The sequence below is a fragment of the Salmo salar genome, chromosome ssa03 (assembly GCF_905237065.1).
Source record: "Salmo salar chromosome ssa03, Ssal_v3.1, whole genome shotgun sequence".
Lineage (NCBI taxonomy): Eukaryota > Metazoa > Chordata > Actinopteri > Salmoniformes > Salmonidae > Salmo > Salmo salar.
The window spans coordinates 67,023,374-67,044,408 of NC_059444.1; the positions used below are offsets into that span (position 1 = coordinate 67,023,374).

The window sequence follows — 21,035 nt, forward strand, 5'->3', positions numbered from 1 at the left end:
AGGCCCAACACGAACAGCCTACAGAAACTGTGACAACATTTTCTCTGAATCAATTTGATCTGCCTGTCTGCTGTGCACATTTTTCCACAATCCACATTCCCCTGCTCTCTTTCTCCTTCTTTCTTTTAGTTTCTTGTGCTCTCCCTCCATATCGAGTGGCGCAGCAGTCTAAGGCACTGCATCTCAGTGCAAGAGGTGTCATTACAGTCCCTGGTTCGAATCCAGGCTGTGACACATCCGTCCGCGATCAGGAGTCCCATAGGGCGGCGCACAATTGGCCCAGCGTCGTCGGGTTTGGACGCGGTTTTAAATATCGGTTCCAGTAATGAGTACCTTATGTGCGCCAGACAGGGCTGTTTCTGACAGTCTCTTATCTGCCTGGGAGCAGCAGCACAGTGCTGTGTCTTCTGTCTGTTGTCATGGCTGAGATGTGAGTGCAGGTCTCTGGCAGAGCCACAGGAGGGGGGTGTTGGTCTGCCTGCCCTCCCACTCCTCTCAACATGATGGATCTCCACAGCTTTATCTCCATTATGTGTTTTTTCCTCCAACGTGCGTTCCTCCTCTACTCCTTTCTTGGGAATGCAGTTCGCTCGCTGCTTGTGCTGGAGAGAAAGGGGGTGGATGGAAAGTAGAAGAGGCAGGAGAGAGGGAAAGCGAGAGGAGGGGAGGATAGAGACTGAAGCAAGTGAGCCACCATATTGAAGTTAAGCTTTCTGTGGTGAGGTAATTTACAGGTTAGACCAGTGGTATTCAAAGTTGGGAGGGAACGGGGGAACTGCAGTGGGGTTGCCAAAATATATATTTTTATAAAAATTAAGAGTGCCTGCTATATTATGCTTGGTTTATTGTGTAGGACAATTTACAAATGTTATTTTTAAATACAATTTTATTGAGTAAATGTATTTGGTTTTTCTTTTAATATTGATAAGAGATGAAAATGTAACGAATTGAATATTATTTGTTGATGTAAAAATAATTTGACCAATGTTAGATTTGGTGAGAAATCCCTGAGAAAAAAAATGGGGATGCCAGAAATTCTTGCCGAGGGAATTGGGTCCCAGCTGAAGAAGTTTGAATACCATTGGGCTAGAAACATCTGAAATAACATGCATTTGGTAAGGTTGTTAAAATAGTTAGGTTCTCATGTGTTTGTTTGGATCATAACTTACTTATTTGATTCAAGACTAGTCAAATATACAACAAATGTTTGCTAGCTAGTTGTTAGTGATGTAATCGGGTACACAGGAGTTGAGCCGGTTGTCATGCAAAGGGTTGGAGGAGTTAGTCTAACTTACCTACACTCTAGCTGGAGTTCCTATGGGCTATTGTGTGTTGGTTGATCTGGCTGTAGGTTTGGCTGAGTCAATAGGGACAATGTTTATGCATTGTGGCTTAGCCGAAACCCTATGTATTTTGGTTTGTCTGGAGGTTGGTAGGGTCTGAGTCTAGTGCCCCTCCTCAGAAGCCATGATGGTTCTAGTCAGTCAGTATACAGTGACCACACAGTGCTGTATCTGCCTCTGCTGATATAGAAAATAATACGTTTGACTGTGGGGTCAGTAGTGTGTTGTGCATTTACTGCAGCAAAATCACATCCATACCTAGGACCACAATGGAAATAAGCCTTCTGGCTTTATTGTGTTTTCATCCTTAATTTATATGTATGTATTTTTGTTTCAAATCAAATTTTATTCTTCACTTGCTTCGTAAACAACAGGTGTGGACTAACAGTGAAATTCTTACTTAGGGGGCCCTTAATAATTTTAGTATTTTTTTAATTGAACCTTTATTTAACTAGGCAAGTCAGTTAAGAACAAATTCTTATATACAATGACGGCCTAGGAACAGTGGGTTAACTGCCTTGTTCAGGGGCAGAACGACAGATTTTTACTTTGTCAGCTCGGGGATTCGATCTAGCAACCTTTCGGTTACTGGCCCAACACTCTAACCACTAGGCTACCTGCCACCCAAGATTTTTATTTTATTTTACAGGTCAGTTAAGAACAAATTCTTATTTTCAATGACGGCCTAGAAACAGTGGGTTAACTGCCTTCGAACTTGCAACCTTTCGATTACTAGTCCAACGCTCTAACCACTAGGCTATGCTGCCGCCCCGATAATATCAACGTTGGCAGAGGAGGGATTCAAACCCACATCTCCAGAGAGCCTGAAGCCTAAATCCAGCGCCTTAGACCACTCGGCCATACTACCCAGTTTAATAACAATACAGAGAAAGACAATTGAGAAATAAAATAAAAATAAAACATGTATTAATAGATACAAAATGAGTAACGATCACTTGGTTATATACAACTGGTGCCAGTACTGAGTCGATGTGCAGGGGTGTGAGGTAATTGATGTAGATATGTACATATAACTAGGAATAAAGTGGCAGATAGCACATACGCTGCTGCTGCTACTGTTTACTGAGTCAAAGTTAGTGCAGAAAGGGTCAATGCAGATAGTCCGGGTAGCTGTTTGGTTAACTATTTACCTAACTATTTAGCAGTCTTATGGCTTGGGGGCAGTAGCTGTTCAGGTTCCTGTTGGTTCCAGACTTGGTGCATCGGAGAACAGTCTTGGGTGGCTGGAGTCTTTCACATTTTTTTTAGGGCCTTCCTCTGACACCGCCTGGTATAGAGGTCCTGAATGGCAGGGAGCTTGGCCCCAGTGATGTACTGGGCCGTACGCACTACCCTCTGTAGCGCCTTGCGGTTGCCATACCAAGCGATGATGTAGGCAGTCAAGATGCTCTCAATGGTGCTGCTGTAGAACTTTTTGAGGATCTGAGGGCCCATTCAAAATCTTTTCAGCCTCATAAGGGTGAAGAGGCGTTGTTGTGCCCTCTTCATGACTGTGTTTGTGTGTTTGGACCATGATAGATCCTTAGTGATGTGGACACCAAGGAACTGAAAGCTTTCGACCCGCTCCACTACAGCCCAGTCGATGTGAATGGGAGCGTGCTTGGCCCTCTGTAACCTGTAGTCCACGATCAGCTCCTTTGTGTTGCTGACGTTAAGGGAGAGGTTGTTGTCCAGGCATCACACTCATTATAGGCTGTTTCATCATCGTCGGTGATCAGGCCTACCACCATCGTGTCGTCGGGAAACTTATTGATTGTGTTGGAGTCGTGCGCAGCCACACAGTTGTGGGTGAATGGGGAATACAGGAGGGGACTAAGCACGCACCCCTGAGGGGCCCCCATGTTAAGGGTAAGCGTGGTGGATGTGTTGTTGCCTACCCTCATCAACTGGGGGTGGTCCGTCAGGATATCCAGGGTCCTTAGCTTAGTGATGAGCTTGGAGGGTACTACGGTGTTGAACGCTGAGCTATAGTCAATAAACAGCATTCTCACATAGATGTGTATTTTGTCCAAGTGGAAAAGGGCACTGTCTAGTGCAACAGAGATTGCATAATCTGTGGATCTCGTCAGGGTGGTATGTGAATTGGAGTGGATTCAGGGTGTCTGGGATCATGGTATTGATGTGAGCCATGACCAGCATTTCAAACCATTTCATGGCTACAGATATGAGTGCTACGAGACTATAGTCATTTAGACAGGTTACCTTGGCATTCTTGGACATACAAGTTGGTATTACAGACCAGGTCAGGGATAGGTTGAAAATGTCAGTGAAAACACTTGCCAGCTGGTCAGTGCATGTATGCGTCCTGGTAATCTGTCTAGCCTTGCAGCCTTGTGAATGTTAACCTGTTTAAAGGTCTTACTCACATCGGCTACGGAGAGCGTGATCACAGTTGTCCAGATCAGCTGGTGCTCTCACGCATGGTTCAGAGCATAGAAGGCATTTAGCTCATCTGGTAGGCTCACTTCACTGGGCAGCTCGTGGCTGAGTTTCCCTTTGTAGTCCATGATAGTTTGCAAGCTCTGCCATATCCGACGAGCATCAGACCCGGTGTAGTACGATTCGATCTTAGTCCTGTTTTGACTCTTTCGCCTGTTTGATGGTTTGTCAGAGGGCGTAGTGGGATTTTTTTTTGTGTCTGGGTTAGTGTCCCGCTCCTTGAAAGCATCAGCGTTAGCCTTTAGCTCAGTGTGGATGTTGCCTATAATCCATTGCTTCTGGTTGGGATATGTACGTACGGTCACTGTGGAGACGATGTTATCGATGCATTTATTAATGAAGCCAGTGACTGATGTGGTATACTCCTCAATACTATCGGATGAGTTCCGGAATATATTCCAGTCTCGTTAGTAAAACAGTCCTGTAGTTTAGCATCTGCTTCATTGGACTGCTTCCGTATTGAGGGCGTCACTGCTACTTCCTATTTGAGTTTTTGCTTGTGAGCAGGAGTCCGGGGGATAGAGTTATGGTCAGATTTGCCAAATGGCGGGGGAGGGAGAGCTTTGTTATGCGTCTCTGTGTGTGGAGTAAAGGTGATTTAGACATTTTTTCGCCTCTAGTTGCACAGGTTAAATGCTGGTACAAATTGTGGAAGACGGATTTCAGTGTTCCTGCATTAAAATCACCGGCCGCTAGGAGCGCTGCCTCTGGACGAGTATTATTTGCTTATGGCTTTATACAGTTTGTTGAGTGCAGTCTTAGTGCCAGCATCAGTTTGTGGTGGTAAATAGACAGCTAAAAAAAAAAATATAGATGAAAAGTGTCTTGGTAAATAGTGTGGTCTGCAGCTTATCATGAGGTATTCTACCTCTCCGGCTGGACCAGCCTGCTCCTTTTAATAGTCAAATTCAATCTACCTAATTAGTAGAGCTATGTATTGTTTGTTGGTATGTAGGGATGCACGCATTGGCCTTCAAATTAATATTGCCATATCGATATATATAATCCATCATGGACAAGAAAATATTGATTAGGGATATCAGTGCATCCCTATATGCATGGCCTTATGATGATCTGTGTTTGTGGGGGAGGGGCATTGTTTGAATGTATGTGTGTGAGAGAGAGTGTGATGGAAATAGCCCTTTGTTTGAAAGCGTGTGTGTGTTTGTGTGCCTGCCAGGGTGCACAATAAATATGGCTGTGCATCTGTGTGTTTATCAGTGTGTTCAGTCTGTGTAGTTAATCCTTAGATCATCCCCCATTCATCCTCTCATCCTCCTCACTTACACCCTAATCCCGTCATCCCTCGCTCTTTCCCCATCCCTTTATCCTTTTATCTCTATCCCGTTATCTCTCGCTCGCATCCGCTGCCTCTCTCAGCCTCTCTCAGCCCCTCGTTTACCCCTTTCCCATCACCTCTTTTGGTCCCTCTCTCTCCCTCCCTCCCTCCCTCCCTCCCTCCCTCCCTCCCTCCCTCCCTCCCTCCCTCCCTCCCTCCCTCCCTCCCTCCCTCCCTCCCTCCCTCCCTCCATCTCTCCATCTCTCTCTCTCCCCTCTGTAGTAGCCAGCCTCAGCAGATGTCTGCATACTGGCATAGACGTTTTGCAGGCAGGGCAGAAAAGGGGAGAAAAAAAACAAGAAGTGCAGGGGAACTGCTCTCCTCTCTCCCATCGAACCCCAACAGTACTGTAGTGTAGGAAATGAAAAAGCGCAATGCAGAGTAATAAATATACATGTTGTGAAGGTGTAGAATTGGGCCGTAGCAGTTTGAAGCTGTTTCCTCTCTGGGTAATGAACATGGGGAGGTGAGGGGGAGCTGCCTGCCTGCCAGCCTAACATGGGGTTGACAAGCTGCCATCCAATAAATAAATGATTAAAAAAACCTGCAATGCAGTGGGTAGCGTTACAGTGTGAAACGGAGCGTCTTCTACTCAGGGCTGCCAAACAGCAGCTCCTTCCTTCCTAACCTGTCAGTACCTAGCCAGAGAGGAGAGGGGAGGGGATGGAGAGACTGATGGAGAGGAGGGACCCAGCCAGGCTCACAGAGAGGGAAAGTTTGAAGGGGGATGGAACATGCAGAAGCCATGACCGAGCAGAGCAGGAGAGGTAGTGTGAGTGAGAAGTGACACACGTCAGAGGAAGAAGAGAAGAGACTCGAGCTGTCAGAGGAGAGAACTGACAAGGGGCAAACGGAGAAGAGGGGTAGGGAGGGGGTAGTGAGAGGGGGAAAGTGACAAGGACACAAGGCTTGCGTGGTGCTAAGGGAAGGGGGAACACTGGCGGAGAGCGAGGGAGAATTTGAATCTGTGAGAGACGTGGACAGAAGGTGCTTCCCGGCGGATGGTAACAGACCACATTCAGAGCGGAATAGAGAGAGAGGAGAGACTCTTCCTTCCCGTGCAGACAATGATGGGGCTGTACTATCCTGCGGTGTTGCCGGTGAGTTCATGTCATAGCCAGTTTTCTGTACGCTCCTATCCAGTATAGCAGGTTTAGACCTGGAACATCTAAACAACCAAATACTTTGCTCTTTTCTACACGTTTTGGAAAACTATGCAGTTGATTGGACTGATGTTTACCTAGCTAGTTTTGATAGGTTGCATAAGGCAAGGCCTCAGATTACTACATGGAGTTATACTGTTGTTTCTCTTTTACCACAAATACATGCACATAGCCTAGACATTGAGGAACGCTCAGTGTTTTGTGTAACGACTTATGTAACGTAACTTGTTTTGTATCATTTAAATATGTAGATGTGTTACTGGCAGGCAGAGGGGTTAACTGTGTACATGTTCTAATGAGCCTGCTGCCCCAACATGTTCTGTGGTCCTGTCTGTGCTTCAGGGCCCTCAAGGAGGTCCAGGCTTCTGCAAATGTCTCTGTAAATTAGCAGTGTTGAGCTGTGTGTATGTCGCACGTTGCGGCCTTGCTGACTGTACAGGACATCATGATAGTCCAGGGGGTGCGGTGGGGGGCTGTTGGAATGAGAAGGGGGTGCTACAGCAATTCTTTGTTGTCTTCCCAGCTGTCTTTGCTGTTAACCCACCCCTTTCTGAGTGAAAGCGAAACAGTTGTGACTCTTCCCCCTCAACCCTTCTCTGTTGGTACGACCCAGCCTCCCCTTTCCTCCCGCCACAATACTGGATGGGGTGCTGTGAGGTTCTGTGCTCTGGGTGCTGATTGGACAGTTAGCAGCAGGAATCTCCCCAAGTGCTTTTAACTCCAGCACATGCATTTCTAGGGCTGTGTGACTTGGAGCTCGACCCTCCCCTCTCTCCCATTTCTCTGCTGTTTCTCTTCCCTCAGGCATCAGCAGCTGTTACCTAAACATGTTTTTCTCCTCAAAGGGCACGGGCAGCCAAATGGGGGATGGGGGGGGTTCAAGTGTGAATGGATTTTAAAGGTGTCACCAATCATCCACTGTCCCATGCGATCAGAGAGAAGTGAGGTTAAGAAAATGCCTTCTTTTAGTTGGCAGATTTAAAGTGTGAGTGCGTTAGGGTTATAAATGCTGTTTGCTACCCCATCAATTTAACTTACAGCTTTGCTATTAAGCAACCAAGCAAAGTGCAAACACAGCAACCAACCATATTAATGCCAGGTTCTGAGAAATGGCGTGATGGTGGTGTATTTTGCTGCCTCTCCTCCATTACTGCAGCCACCCTGCTTGGTTTAGAGAGGGAAGGCAAGGATTGAAAGTATTTTGCGGAGCCCCACCCAAGTGTTCGCCCCCAGGGGTAAGAGACTTACCTGCTGCTTCACATTTGCACCAACCAAACTGCTGCAGAACTGACAGACAGTATTACAGCACTAATGCACTCTGAGACATCTGTCTCCACTACAGGCTTACTGCTGCTCCTCACTGCCCATCTAAACCTGCAGTACTGACAATCCAGCTGGCTCAAGGGACGTGCAGAAAAGCATTGAGCTTTGAATAGACAGCACAGCAAGTATGTTAATTTGCACACATGCACTATTGTGACTGACAGAAACAATGGCCAGTTCTGCTGCAGTGCAGTGTTGAGTCTCAGAGGCTCCTTAAGCCCCTTCCCCCACTATCGGCTGACGAAGCTGGTTCAGTTCAATGGACACATGGCGCAGCAACGTTTATTCTCTTGTCTTCTTCTGTGGGCTGAAAGAGAAGAAATCCTCACTACTGTTGGTGGCTGACTCAATCAAATATTGTGGGGCAACTTTAACAGCGATTGGGCATGGATGTTAATCCTCCCAAATACACTGATTCGTACCCCTACAGCAGGTCTTAGGGTGCTGGGTTGTTTCCCTCTGCAATTAGCTGCATAGAGCAGCGTTTCATAGAGAGACTGAAGGATTAGGAGGGAAAAGGCTAAGCGTCAGGGAGGAGGTTAGCTCCTCCACCATACCAGACATCTTTCAGAGTTTTGGGACCGTGTATGGCCACCGTGGTGTTGGTGCCCTAGTAGACGTGGCTCACGTTGGGCCGTCTGTAGGTGTATTTAATGGGGAGGCTGCTGAGGGAAGTCTTTTTAAAGGTGTCCTGTGAGACGGGACCAGCCAGGCTTTCAGAATCAGTGTGGTACGGCTGAACATCCAACTGGCCTTGCATGGTCCCTTCCTTCCACATCCTCTGATCTCTGATGTGTTTATGTAATATTGACTGAGTCAGTGAATACAGTATCCTGTACTACCAACCAGACCTTTAGAAACTCACTAACTTTTTTGTTAAGAGTCCTCTGTTAGCCTTAAATGAATTGCCATGTGCTATTTTGCTTGTGGTGCCTGTAGGGTTTAAGCCAATTAGCTGTTAATGTACCGCGGAGGGATAGGCTGTATATTATGTGTCGTGATTTTCATTGGTTGACAACCCTGAAGGAGTGACAGGGTTTCAGTACATAGGCGCCCTTACATGGAGATGGGAGGCGGCTACAGCGCTATGCTTGACTGGCTCTTGGGATCCGTGGGTCACGTTTCATAGCGGCGGTGGCTTTGACTGACTTGGGGGAGGCGGGGCGGAGGTAGAAACCCTCGTCTGGATTTCATCAAGCGAGGAGGGAGAAAGAAGGAGAGGAAAAGCATATCTATTTCTCCAGCTGCAGAAAAAGGAAGAGGAGCGTACTACTGCATTGGAGAGAGAGGGGGAAGAGGCGGCATATTTAATGCAAAGCAATGCGTCACAGTAGGCTGTAGATTAGATTAATAGTGGTCATTCAGTTATTCATTCATGATACACGGATTGGGATTAGAGTAACTAGCTGGTTAAAGAGATTACTGTAGTCTACTAACACTCTTCACTGACTGTCTACTGTACCTTGCAATTGAATTCAAATTATTTCATTACGCTGCAGTCACTGCACACATTTTAACACATGCGCTCTCGCAACGTTCGCTGAATATTTTGACCCACATTGCAAGCCCTCTCTCTCCCCCCGGTCCTCTTGGTGTATGGAAAAACCTATGGTCTCTCAGGTAACACTTCTGTACTACCGCTGTCCAGTGTGTAGAGAAAGAGGGATGCAGAGTTTAGCCTATCGTAATTCAGATGGTGCATTTCATATTGTGTTATACGTTCATGCAGAGCAGTAAATCTGAAGTTATTTTGAAAGGGTATCATGTGGTCAAATGAGATTTGTTATGCTTAGACTATTTTATATTCATTCCTGCATTGCCTTTGAACATCGCCTAGTGGCTTACTAGTGAGTTATGATATATATGATATTGTATACAAATATACATGTGAAATATTATACAATTTGACTGTACAACCCCCTCTGTCTCTTGAAATTTGTAAACAATTTGATCATTCAGTTTCCGTTTTTAAAACATGTTTTTCCACTTGATTTCATTCTTTGCTTTTTTCAACACAGAATTACTCCCTTTTTATAATAGCCTCTCTCTTTTCTCTCTCTCTCTTCTCTCCCTCTCTCTCTTCTCTATCTCTTCTCTCGCTCTCTCTCGCTCTCTGCTCTGTGTGTGAAATACTGCCATTTAGGGCAGTGTTACTGTTACCTCTCAGTGAGTGTGGCAGGAATGTCCCGTTGACCAATGGGTTGAGTGCTACCAGCCCTCAGCCAGTACCTTCTCTCTACTATTTAGCTTTGTCCATCCATCAGTGGATACCGGTGACTAGCCTAAATATCCATTCCACTACTCACATGATCGAGATACTGTACTGTTAGAAACACCTACTACACTTCCACCCCTCCCCCATCCTCTGAGCCTCCAACACAGATTTGGATTTGGTCACTGTGACTCAGATGATGGGAAGCACCCTTTACTTCCTGGTTCCAGACTTCTACATGTTTATGGATGACATGTCTTTACAGGAGGAAGGCGTCTTTGATTGCCTACATTTAACCTATTTGGAATCCTCCTTCATTTAATCATCCTCCTTTAATCATCCTCCCCGGATTTATGTGCTATTGTTATTATTAAGTTAATGACATTGCAATGAATGCAGTATGCAGTCAGCCTCATAAGCGATTCATATGGACCAGAATACGTAAGGAGAGGCTGGCGGAATATAGCAGTAGAACAGTTTTTCCATCCTGTTCTAAATTAAACCTACTTTTGTTGCACTCGTTATCTTGGAGGCACAGAACCGAGAGCTCAGTCCTCCTTATCAAGTAGAGGGGATTTAACAGTAGCCGGGACGGTTCTTTCCACTGTCGTTTCAAGATGAGAAGTCTGCAGTCTCTGGGATTAGTGAATCCTCATTTGCTTTACTGCCCCGCAACTTAGTTTCCCTGGTAATTAAAAAGGCTGTCTGGAGCCTGGGTGTCGCCTCGCCGAGGCCTGGCTGGCTGGCCGGCTGACTGACTGGCCCGTTTTAATGGTATTGGATGCTGTCATCACGCCTGGAAGGCCACGAAGCAGTTTCATGGCCCGAAACAAAATGGCGCCCCCCCATTCCTCCCTCCCCCTACAGGCTTTGCTCTTTCTGAGCACAGTTGGGGTGTTTTCGAAGTTATTACAGGATGTCCTTGAGTGTGTGACTGCAGAGTGCTATATCACAGTGTCACCATACCACAACACATAACTGACACCTTTTTTAAAATGGTGACCGGCCGGCGCTACAATCCATTACCATGCTTATCATGAAGACAGCATAGTAACAGTGCTGTGGCAATGGCCTGGAGCCGTCTCCCAACTCAACTGGTTATATGAATTCATATCAAGTGTACCTAAATAGGATAACCGTATCTGTTCACAGGGTATAACAGGTACTGATTGTTGTAAATATTCTCTGGATATGCATGTACATGAATAGTGAGCAGGCTTGTGTAGCAATGTGTGTGTGTGTGTATCAGATTTAGTGATTTGTCAATAATAGATGTGGTTGCAGTGAATATTTCATGGTAGGCTGACTGAAACGCTCTGCTGTCAGAGATATGGAGCGAGAGACCGAGTAGGAGGGAGGGTGAAATTGAAGCTGTGTTTTTAACCCTCGTTCTAGTCTCTCTCCCTGCCCCCCATCTGCACGGTACAGTACAGTAATGCCTACCAGTATTAACCCTGTCTTCTCCTCTCTGTCAGGGTTCTCAAGATTCAACGGGGGGCCAGGAGGGGCTGGTGCCCCCGCCCTTCTCAGCGTTCCCTCCACCACCCCCTCCGCAGAACGGCCTGGGGACAGAGTTTGTCGGTGCTTTGTTTGGTGCTGGTGGGCAGGGGCCTTCGGATTCAGGGGCTGGAACAAATGGCTCAGCCACCACTTCCAACATCTTACCCACCCCGGTCAGTGTTATGGTTGGTTTTGTTGTTAGGTTCACTCTGCATTTGTCCCGACAATGTTCAAGATTACTCGGTTCATTCCATTTATCAGCCTCTCCCTTTCCCTCTCTCTCCCTCCACTCTCTCTCTCCCCCAGCAGACAGAAGTGTCCCCAGGTCAGGTAGATGGAGTGGGGCAGTGTGTGGCAGTAGAATTAGCAGGAGGACTATCCGGGGCTGACTCCGCAGAGGCCAAAGGAACCCCAAAACGACTTCACGTCTCCAACATCCCCTTCCGCTTCCGAGACCCTGACCTCAGGCAGATGTTTGGGGTAAGAATCTGGGAACTTCCTTGCTGCACTTTGAGATGAGGAGTAAATCACTTTAACCCTCCTGTTGTTTAATTGATGGTTGGTGTCAGAGTGGGTGTTGAGAAGAACAAAGGGCCAGACAGTCACAAAGGAAGGAACACTCATGTCCTTTGATTTGCTCTATCATGAGAGCCACAGAGAGGTAGTCGGTAGTTAGTGAACGAGTGAGGAAAGGAAGGCATGTAGTAACAAAGGGATAGAAAAATAGACAACAGAAGGTAGTTGCAATTTGATTGAATTTATTTTGGTACAATACTGCCTCCTAGTGTGCTGCAGGTGTAGTTCACCCCTGATTGTCAATTAATTACACAGAGTACATAATGCAAGTTGAGTTTTTGTTTGTATCCTAATTTCTTGTGTTTTGTTTATTTTCAGCAATTTGGGAAGATTATTGATGTTGAGATCATTTTCAATGAGAGGGGCTCAAAGGTGAGTGAGATGGTAAACATGTCCTCAGTCCCACCGCTGTGGACGTTATGATGAAGTGTTCACTGTGTCTCAATGATACATGTTTCACACACACTGTGTCCTACTGACCTGCACTGATAGTATAAACAACAGGGTAGTATTATGGTAAAAAAAAAACTCCAGGCCACTCACTATTGAACGTCTGAAACTAGATTGAAAGTAAGTCAAAATTATAATGGACCTATATATTTTCTATTAACTGCAAATAGATTTTGAAAAGCAAATCGGTCCCATGAAAATCTGTGCGGCCCTCTGTTGAATTTCGACATTCCGTTTGCCCAACCCTTCCCTAATCAGTAACCACCGTATCAGTTCTAGAACAAACAGTACAAACCAGTGATTACAACTGTGTACCTGTTCAGTAAATGTGTAATGAAATGAGTAAAACTAGCTAAATCAAAGGGTTTTGATTTTCTATAGAACAACTGGTGTGTTTCTTCCACCCCTCTCCTTACGCTGTCTTTGTGGTGCTCCTCTTTCCCCTCTGTCTGTCTACCCCAGGGCTTTGGCTTTGTCACGTTTGAGACCAGCGCCGACGCGGAGAAAGCCCGGGAAAGGCTTCACGGCACGCTAGTGGAAGGTCGCAAGATAGAGGTAATTTAACCCATCTCCTCCTCCTCCCATCGTTCCTCTGCCTGTACACTGATTCCGCTAGCTGCCATCCTTTTCCACTGACATGCTCTGATGTGGTCTCTGCGGGTACCCCCCCAGATGGGTTGCTGCCTTTTTTCGGGGTGTTTGTCTTGTTTCCTGGTTCATTTGGGGCGGGGGGAGAGTTGAAACCTCAAGGCATGCTGGGAAGTTTTCGCTCTCTAGATCGTTTAGGTCTCGGTTCTGTCTTGCACCATTTCTTATTATAGCTTCCACTGCTTTGATTTCAAAATACAATCATCTTTCTCTGTTGCTGGAACCGCAGGACATTAGGAGAACGTGATGAGACGATGATGCATGGCCGATTGTAGCCAGGTTGATCATATCTTAGTTCCTAGTCTAGAATGTTCCTTCCCCCCCGTGCTGCAAAGTGGTAGTGACAAGCTTATGTCTCCTGGCCTCCAGCATGCAGCACAGTGCATGCTCTCCTCTCCATCTGTAAAATAACTACACCATATACTTGACATTAAGCTCCCTCCTTTCACTATCATTTCTTTAAATGAAGCTTTGGCTTGTATGTGACTGTTTCAGGGTTGGGGAGAATCTGAGAAGATGCATGTTTTTCTTTAAAATATTGTCCGTTTGCGTGCCAGTGATATCCTACCCATCTCTGAAGCAGATCTATTTTAAGCCAGGTTCTTAGCCAATCATGATTCTGCATGGGCTCCTGCCTCCTTGCTGTGGTTAACTGTGGTAGTTGTGTCCTGCATGATGGTGATGGCTGGACCTGCTTGGGTTTCATCTGTCAGCTCTCTAACGTCTGGTTCTGAATGACACCTGCATCCAATGGTCTGTAGGCCCTAAATTTCACCTTCAGTCAATCAGCAAGTTGAATGGATACTGATGGAGCCCAATGAAAACCCACATCAGTTAAACCTCTATAAATCAACAACCTATTTGTTTGGCCCTGGTGGTTCTGTAACCTCTGTCTCTGTAGTCTTTGGAGTATCTTCTTGTTTCATGCATGATCGTTATCACTTTAATTGTAAGGAAGTTTCTCTCTCTCTCTTCGCCTTTTATCATTGCTGCATGTGTGACAGTAGTTGTATTCTCTGAAGCTGTGGCCAGTCCTTTGTAATCTGCATGGGGTCAACAGGAGTATCTGTCATCAGGTTTGTCTGTGTTTGACTAGTGCATGGGATAGAACAGCCGTACAGACTAAGGGCAAATAAAGGTTGTTCTGTGTTTATACGCTCATTCAACACCGAAGGAAAAGCCCAGCATTCCTTTGAGGCAATGCTATGTGACGATTCTTCTTTCTCCTAGAAGTTGTTTGCAACCCTAGTTTAGTCATTGGTCATATAATTTCATATTTTTTTTTTTTTTACTGGCCGTTATTCTAACAAATGTGAAGATGCTAATTAAAAACTGGCTAAGCTTAGAGGCAATGTTCAGACATGGGGAATGTTTAGATGTTTTAATGGCCCCGTACTAGGCTAGGCTTAGATTACACATTGTTTTGCTTAAAATACTATCATGGTATGTCATTCAGTTTCCTAACACATTGTTTTGCTTAGGAAACTCTGAAAGATATACCATGGTAGTATTTTACCAGATTGTTTTTGAAATCACGAGTGTGAATATTCTGTTTGCTATCCTTTTGCATGGGATTTATTGGAAGTATGTGTGCATGATAATACTATGGTGTTGTAACATGGCTGTCACTGCAGCACTAGTGCGGAGAGTCTGGGATTTCTTGCATGTCTTTTATATCAGCTATTTTGTTTAGACTAGATGATGTTGGTGATAGTGATGTGGACTTTTGGTTGTTTAGCATGACATCTTCTCAAAGTTGAAAATGCCTTACTACTTTTATGAAGGTCTGTTTATCCATAAAACGAGAAAAGGCAATAGTTGTTGATTGGATTCAATCATTTATTTCATGTTGTTGACTAAAGTCTGTCCGTGCATGGGAATCTGTAGCGATTGTTCTCCTAGCTAGTCAGTTTGGAATCCTAAGTGTGCATGGCTGTTGGTTCTACACAGAGTGTAGTATTGATCTCTGCACAGGCTTATTCTATTACATCGAAGTGTACTTCTTTTTGTCTGGAATAAAACTCTGCGCTTTGAAGAAGTCAGTTTCCCGTGCGCGTCCAATGTACCCATGTAAGTGGTCCAATTCACTTGTCTTCCTGCTGTTTGTGTCTCCACTCCGCACTACTGTGTGTGTCTGTCTGCACACACACCATGCATCTCCTCCATCAGTCTCTCTGTGTCCTCCTCATATCGAAGGGTATTCCACAAAAAGCACTCTAACTAAAGACATTGACATCACCACCCATAGACCAGGGCTCTCCAACCCTGTTCCTGGAGAGCTACCCTCCTGTAGGTTTTCACTCCAACCCTGTTCCTGGAGAGCTACCCTCCTGTAGGTTTTCACTCCAACCCTGTTCCTGGAGAGCTACCCTCCTGTAGGTTTTCACTCCAACCCTGTTCCTGGAGAGCTACCCTCCTGTAGGTTTTCACTCCAACCCCAGTTGCGACGTACCTGATTCAGCTTTTCAACCAGCTAATTATTAGAATCGAGCGTGCTAGATAACCTACAGGACGGTAGTTCTCCAGGAACAGGGTTGGAGTGATAACCTACAGGACGGTAGTTCTCCAGGAACAGGGTTGGAGTGAAAACCTACAGGACGGTAGTTCTCCAGGAACAGGGTTGGAGTGATAACCTACAGGACGGTAGTTCTCCAGGAACAGGGTTGGAGTGATAACCTACAGGACGGTAGTTCTCCAGGAACAGGGTTGGAGTGATAACCTACAGGACGGTAGTTCTCCAGGAACAGGGTTGGAGTGATAACCTACAGGACGGTAGTTCTCCAGGAACAGGGTTGGAGTGATAACCTACAGGACGGTAGTTCTCCAGGAACAGGGTTGGAGTGATAACCTACAGGACGGTAGTTCTCCAGGAACAGGGTTGGAGTGATAACCTACAGGACGGTAGTTCTCCAGGAACAGGGTTGGAGTGATAACCTACAGGACGGTAGTTCTCCAGGAACTGGGTTGGAGTGATAACCTACAGGACGGTAGTTCTCCAGGAACTGGGTTGGAGTGATAACCTACAGGACGGTAGTTCTCCAGGAACTGGGTTGGAGTGATAACCTACAGGACGGTAGTTCTCCAGGAACAGGGTTGGAGTGATAACCTACAGGACGGTAGTTCTCCAGGAACAGGGTTGGAGTGATAACCTACAGGACGGTAGTTCTCCAGGAACAGGGTTGGAGTGATAACCTACAGGACGGTAGTTCTCCAGGAACAGGGTTGGAGTGATAACCTACAGGACGGTAGTTCTCCAGGAACAGGGTTGGAGTGATAACCTACAGGACGGTAGTTCTCCAGGAACAGGGTTGGAGTGATAACCTACAGGACGGTAGTTCTCCAGGAACAGGGTTGGAGTGATAACCTACAGGACGGTAGTTCTCCAGGAACAGGGTTGGAGTGAAAACCTACAGGACGGTAGTTCTCCAGGAACAGGGTTGGAGTGATAACCTACAGGACGGTAGTTCTCCAGGAACAGGGTTGGAGTGATAACCTACAGGACGGTAGTTCTCCAGGAACAGGGTTGGAGTGAAAACCTACAGGACGGTAGTTCTCCAGGAACAGGGTTGGAGTGATAACCTACAGGACGGTAGTTCTCCAGGAACAGGGTTGGAGTGATAACCTACAGGACGGTAGTTCTCCAGGAACAGGGTTGGAGTGAAAACCTACAGGACGGTAGTTCTCCAGGAACAGGGTTGGAGTGAAAACCTACAGGACGGTAGTTCTCCAGGAACAGGGTTGGAGTGAAAACCTACAGGACGGTAGTTCTCCAGGAACAGGGTTGGAGTGAAAACCTACAGGAGGGTAGCTCTCCAGGAACAGGGTTGGAGTGAAAACCTACAGGACGGTAGTTCTCCAGGAACAGGGTTGGAGTGAAAACCTACAGGACGGTAGTTCTCCAGGAACAGGGTTGGAGTGATAACCTACAGGACGGTAGTTCTCCAGGAACAGGGTTGGAGTGATAACCTACAGGACGGTAGTTCTCCAGGAACAGGGTTGGAGTGATAACCTACAGGACGGTAGTTCTCCAGGAACAGGGTTGGAGTGATAACCTACAGGACGGTAGTTCTCCAGGAACAGGGTTGGAGTGAAAACCTACAGGACGGTAGTTCTCCAGGAACAGGGTTGGAGTGATAACCTACAGGACGGTAGTTCTCCAGGAACAGGGTTGGAGTGATAACCTACAGGACGGTAGTTCTCCAGGAACAGGGTTGGAGTGAAAACCTACAGGACGGTAGTTCTCCAGGAACAGGGTTGGAGTGAAAACCTACAGGACGGTAGTTCTCCAGGAACAGGGTTGGAGTGAAAACCTACAGGACGGTAGTTCTCCAGGAACAGGGTTGGAGAGCCCTCCCATAGACGCTTAATCAATTTCCTGGCAGTGACAATTATATGCCATCAAGCAACTCATCACACTGATGTTTTGAAAGTGACATTTAAGACATTTGACTGTGGGATACCCCAACATTTGACGGATAAAGCCCTTTAAGTCTTGTCACCGTGCTGTCACACCACATTTCCCACCCTGAACTACTGTAGTTGTAACAGCGTATTGAACATGTAGGTGTGTCTCTCTCACCGTGAAGCATGCCGCTCTTGTTGATGTGTTGGTGTGATGGGAAGGGATTGCTCCGTGGCGCAGAGTTTTAGACAGACATTAGATGCAGTAGAATAGGAAGGTGCAGTCTATCACCCCAGTAGTGGTGGTAATGAGAACGAGCGACGTCTCGTCTCCTGGTGCTCTTGAGTCTGCATGCATCTCATCAGACACAGGGTCGCAGAGAGGAGAGCTCCTCACTCAGAGAGCAACCATGTCACCACTGCATGAGCCTGAGTCTCTGACTAAAGAGAGAGCTGGGTGTGATAAGGACTACCTTACTGGGACTGTTCATCTGATCCTGCATGGCTGATCCGTTCTCATTCAGTGATAGATGTACGCTACACTACTGCAGGTGGCAAACTGCTCACAGCCTCCATTTGAAACAGTTCTATGAGTCTTTTAAAGAAAAGGGCCATGTTCTTCAAGAAAACCAATCAGACTTGCTGTTTAATCCTGACATTCCACCTCGGTGTCGACCTAATTGAAAAGGCATTGATTTTAATCCTTTTCAACACGAGCTCTTTTACTTGAGCTTTAGATTTGAATTGGCTCAAATCAAAAGAAGACTGTGATCACTCTGCTCCCCAGAACTGTATTACTGCTCTAAATGGGCTGTTTGTGATAAACTGGGCTTAGCTTTGGATTTAGTCATGGTTGTTGCTTGTTTCAGATACTTTGCATGATTGACAGAGAGAAAGAGGTGAACTTGTGAATGGATTGGTGTGGTTGTGTGTGTTTATGTGAGAGGAGGGCAAACAAGGAGTATGAACTGTTCCCTTTCCACTCCTCTCTCTTTCTCCCAGACCACAGGCTGCTCCATCTCTCTCTCTCTCCTTCACTCTCTCTCTCTCCTTCACTCTCTCTCTCTCCTTCACTCTCTCTCTCTCTCTCTCTCCTTCACTCTCCCATTCTCTCCAAGCCAGTCAAGTTTGTCTTCCTTTGTTTCTCCACTGTTATGTCTGTCCCTGTGTGACACTCCCCAGTCCTCACCCTCTTGTCTTGTATATGTGCACCTGTGTGTGTAATATCTCTCATTGTATTTCCTTTCACATGTTATATTTTCATCTTTAGTCCCTTACCCCATCCTTCTCTCTTTTTATCTCTCTTTTTTTTTCGAAAGTTATTTTGTTGTGATTCATGGCGGAACTAAATGTTCCAAAGTCATTTCTTTATATAATTACCCCCCTCTACAGATCAAAATATGAATCCTGCCAACGTCGCTTTTACTAAGAATCATTTTACGCTACAATTCACTTAAGTATTTTAACTGCCACTCTTGACTGTGGGAGACCTATGTTCAGACGGCATTAAGCCAATCTCTTAATACAAAAGTGGTCGACCTGGTTTTTGTGTCCCTTACTCCTCTCTTATGACCACTTTAATTTGCATACATTGAAAGAAGCACCCCTCCAGTCCGTCTGTCTCTCTAGAAATTGAAAGACCTTCATGCATTGAGCAGAAAGTCATTTTGGTTGATTTTTCTCTCTCTCAAAAACTGTATCACTGCTTTCAACTATTATCCCCATTTTATTTCACATTGGGGGGATTTTAATTTTAATTTATTGGGTTGTTTGTTGGTTTATTTATTTGTTATTATATTTTTTCTGTTTCCCTGATGACTTCTGTGTGTTGTCAGTCTCCACGGTAACCACTCGCGTGTCCTCACGCTGTTTCTTCGGCAACGGTAAGTTGTGTATAAATGACATAATCGCTGATCTGACCCCCACCCCTCCCTTGAAAAAGGCAGTAGATGCGAAATCACACATTGTTTTGAATATTCCTAAAGGAACCGTTGATTTGGTAGTTCCAATCTGTTAATTAGCTTAGTGGCAGTAGATGCTGGGAGCAAGATGTACAGTAGTTGCATGCTTTAGTTATGTCCACAGCATATTTGTATTGTATATTACAAATCAATTTGAAGTATGGTAGCCTAGCATTGTTCTGATCTCCCAGCTATCCAGAGTATAAGTCCCTTTTATGATGGGGCCTGTATTGATAGGGAAGGTAGCAGTGACGAGGCACACACACACACACACACACACACACACACACACATAGACAGACAGACACACAGCCCATTGACAGCCTGGTCCAACTAGTAATAATAATGGATCCACCCCCCCTCCCCTCCTCTCATTAACACCTCCCCGGAATGTCCAAGTTTAATCATCCTCCTCTTTGCAATGACATGGCTTACCAGAACCCATTTGATTAATACTTCATTGTATGTATATTTTTCCTAATTAATTGTTATCCCCAGTAATGACAATAACCCATGGCTCTCTGGGAGGCTCCTGTTCAATTGTGTTATCATTCCTTCAGCTGCTTCAGTCAATGTTAGTTAAGGGGAAAATAAATCTGTCATTATTCTTTTGAGGATAACTTTTGTTTGTCTCCGGTATTGGATGGGTTTCAGATTCATGGGAGGGCCTGTGTAAAGGTGCAATATGCAGAAATCGCTTTGCCATTTCCTGGTTGCTGAAATTCTAATAGTTAGCCTAATTTCTGTTTATGTTACAAACAAGTGACCTATAGTGTAGAGAGTCATTGTACCATTTAAACCGCTGTGTAATATATTTTCAATAACGGAAAAATATTGTATTTTCAGCTGTTTGAAGTAGAGGTCGACCGATTATGATTTTTCACCGCCGATACCGATTATTGGTGGCCCCAAAAAAGAGACGATACCGATTAATCGGCCGATTTTTATGTATATATATTTGTAATAATGACAATTACAACAATACTGAATGAACACTTTTTTATTTTAACTCCAATCCGGAAACTATAATTTCGAAAACAAAATGTTTATTCTTTCAGTGAAATACGGAATCGTTGCGTATTTTATCGAACGGGTGGCAACCCTAAGTCTAAATATTGCTGTTACATTGCACAACCTTCAATGTTATGTCATAATTATGTAAAATACTGGCAAATTAATTACGGTCTTCACACAGTTCGTAACGAGCCAGGCGGCCCAAACTGTTGCATATACCCTGACTCTGCTTGCACTGAATGCAAGAGAAGTAACACAATTTCCCTAGTTAATATTGCCTGCTAACATGAATTTATTTTAACTAAATATACTTCTGTGTATTGATTTTAAGAAAGGCATTGATGTTTATGGTTAGGTACATTTGTCAAACGATTGTGCTTTTTTCGCGAATATGCTTTTGTTAAATCATCACCCGTTTGGCGAAGTTGAAGTAGGCTGTGATTCGATGATAAATTAACAGGCACCACATTCATTACATGCAACACAGGACAAGCTAGTTAACCTAGTAATATCATCAACCATGTGTAGTTAACTAGTGATTATGTGAAGCTTGATTGTTTTTTATAAGAAAGTTTAATGCTGGTTAGCAACTTACCTTGGCTCCTTGCAGCCACAAGGTCCTTTTGACAGGTGGTCAGCCTGCCA

General features: G+C 45.3%; 1 protein-coding gene across 5 annotated transcripts in view; it reads left to right on the forward strand.

Annotated features, from left to right (window-relative positions):
• Nucleotides 1-21,035, forward strand: part of LOC106601175 (RNA binding protein fox-1 homolog 2) — a 45,981-nt gene that overhangs the window by 12,999 nt on the left and 11,947 nt on the right. For all 5 annotated transcript variants that reach the window (XR_006769209.1, XM_045715165.1, XM_045715166.1 and 2 more), the window contains exons 3-6: nucleotides 11,316-11,525; nucleotides 11,647-11,820; nucleotides 12,235-12,288; nucleotides 12,829-12,921. Coding sequence is in view for 4 of the 5 variants with exons in the window: in XM_045715165.1 (XP_045571121.1) it covers nucleotides 11,316-11,525; nucleotides 11,647-11,820; nucleotides 12,235-12,288; nucleotides 12,829-12,921 (531 nt within the window). In the remaining variant the exon portion in view is untranslated. The remainder of the gene's footprint in view (nucleotides 1-11,315; nucleotides 11,526-11,646; nucleotides 11,821-12,234; nucleotides 12,289-12,828; nucleotides 12,922-21,035) is intronic.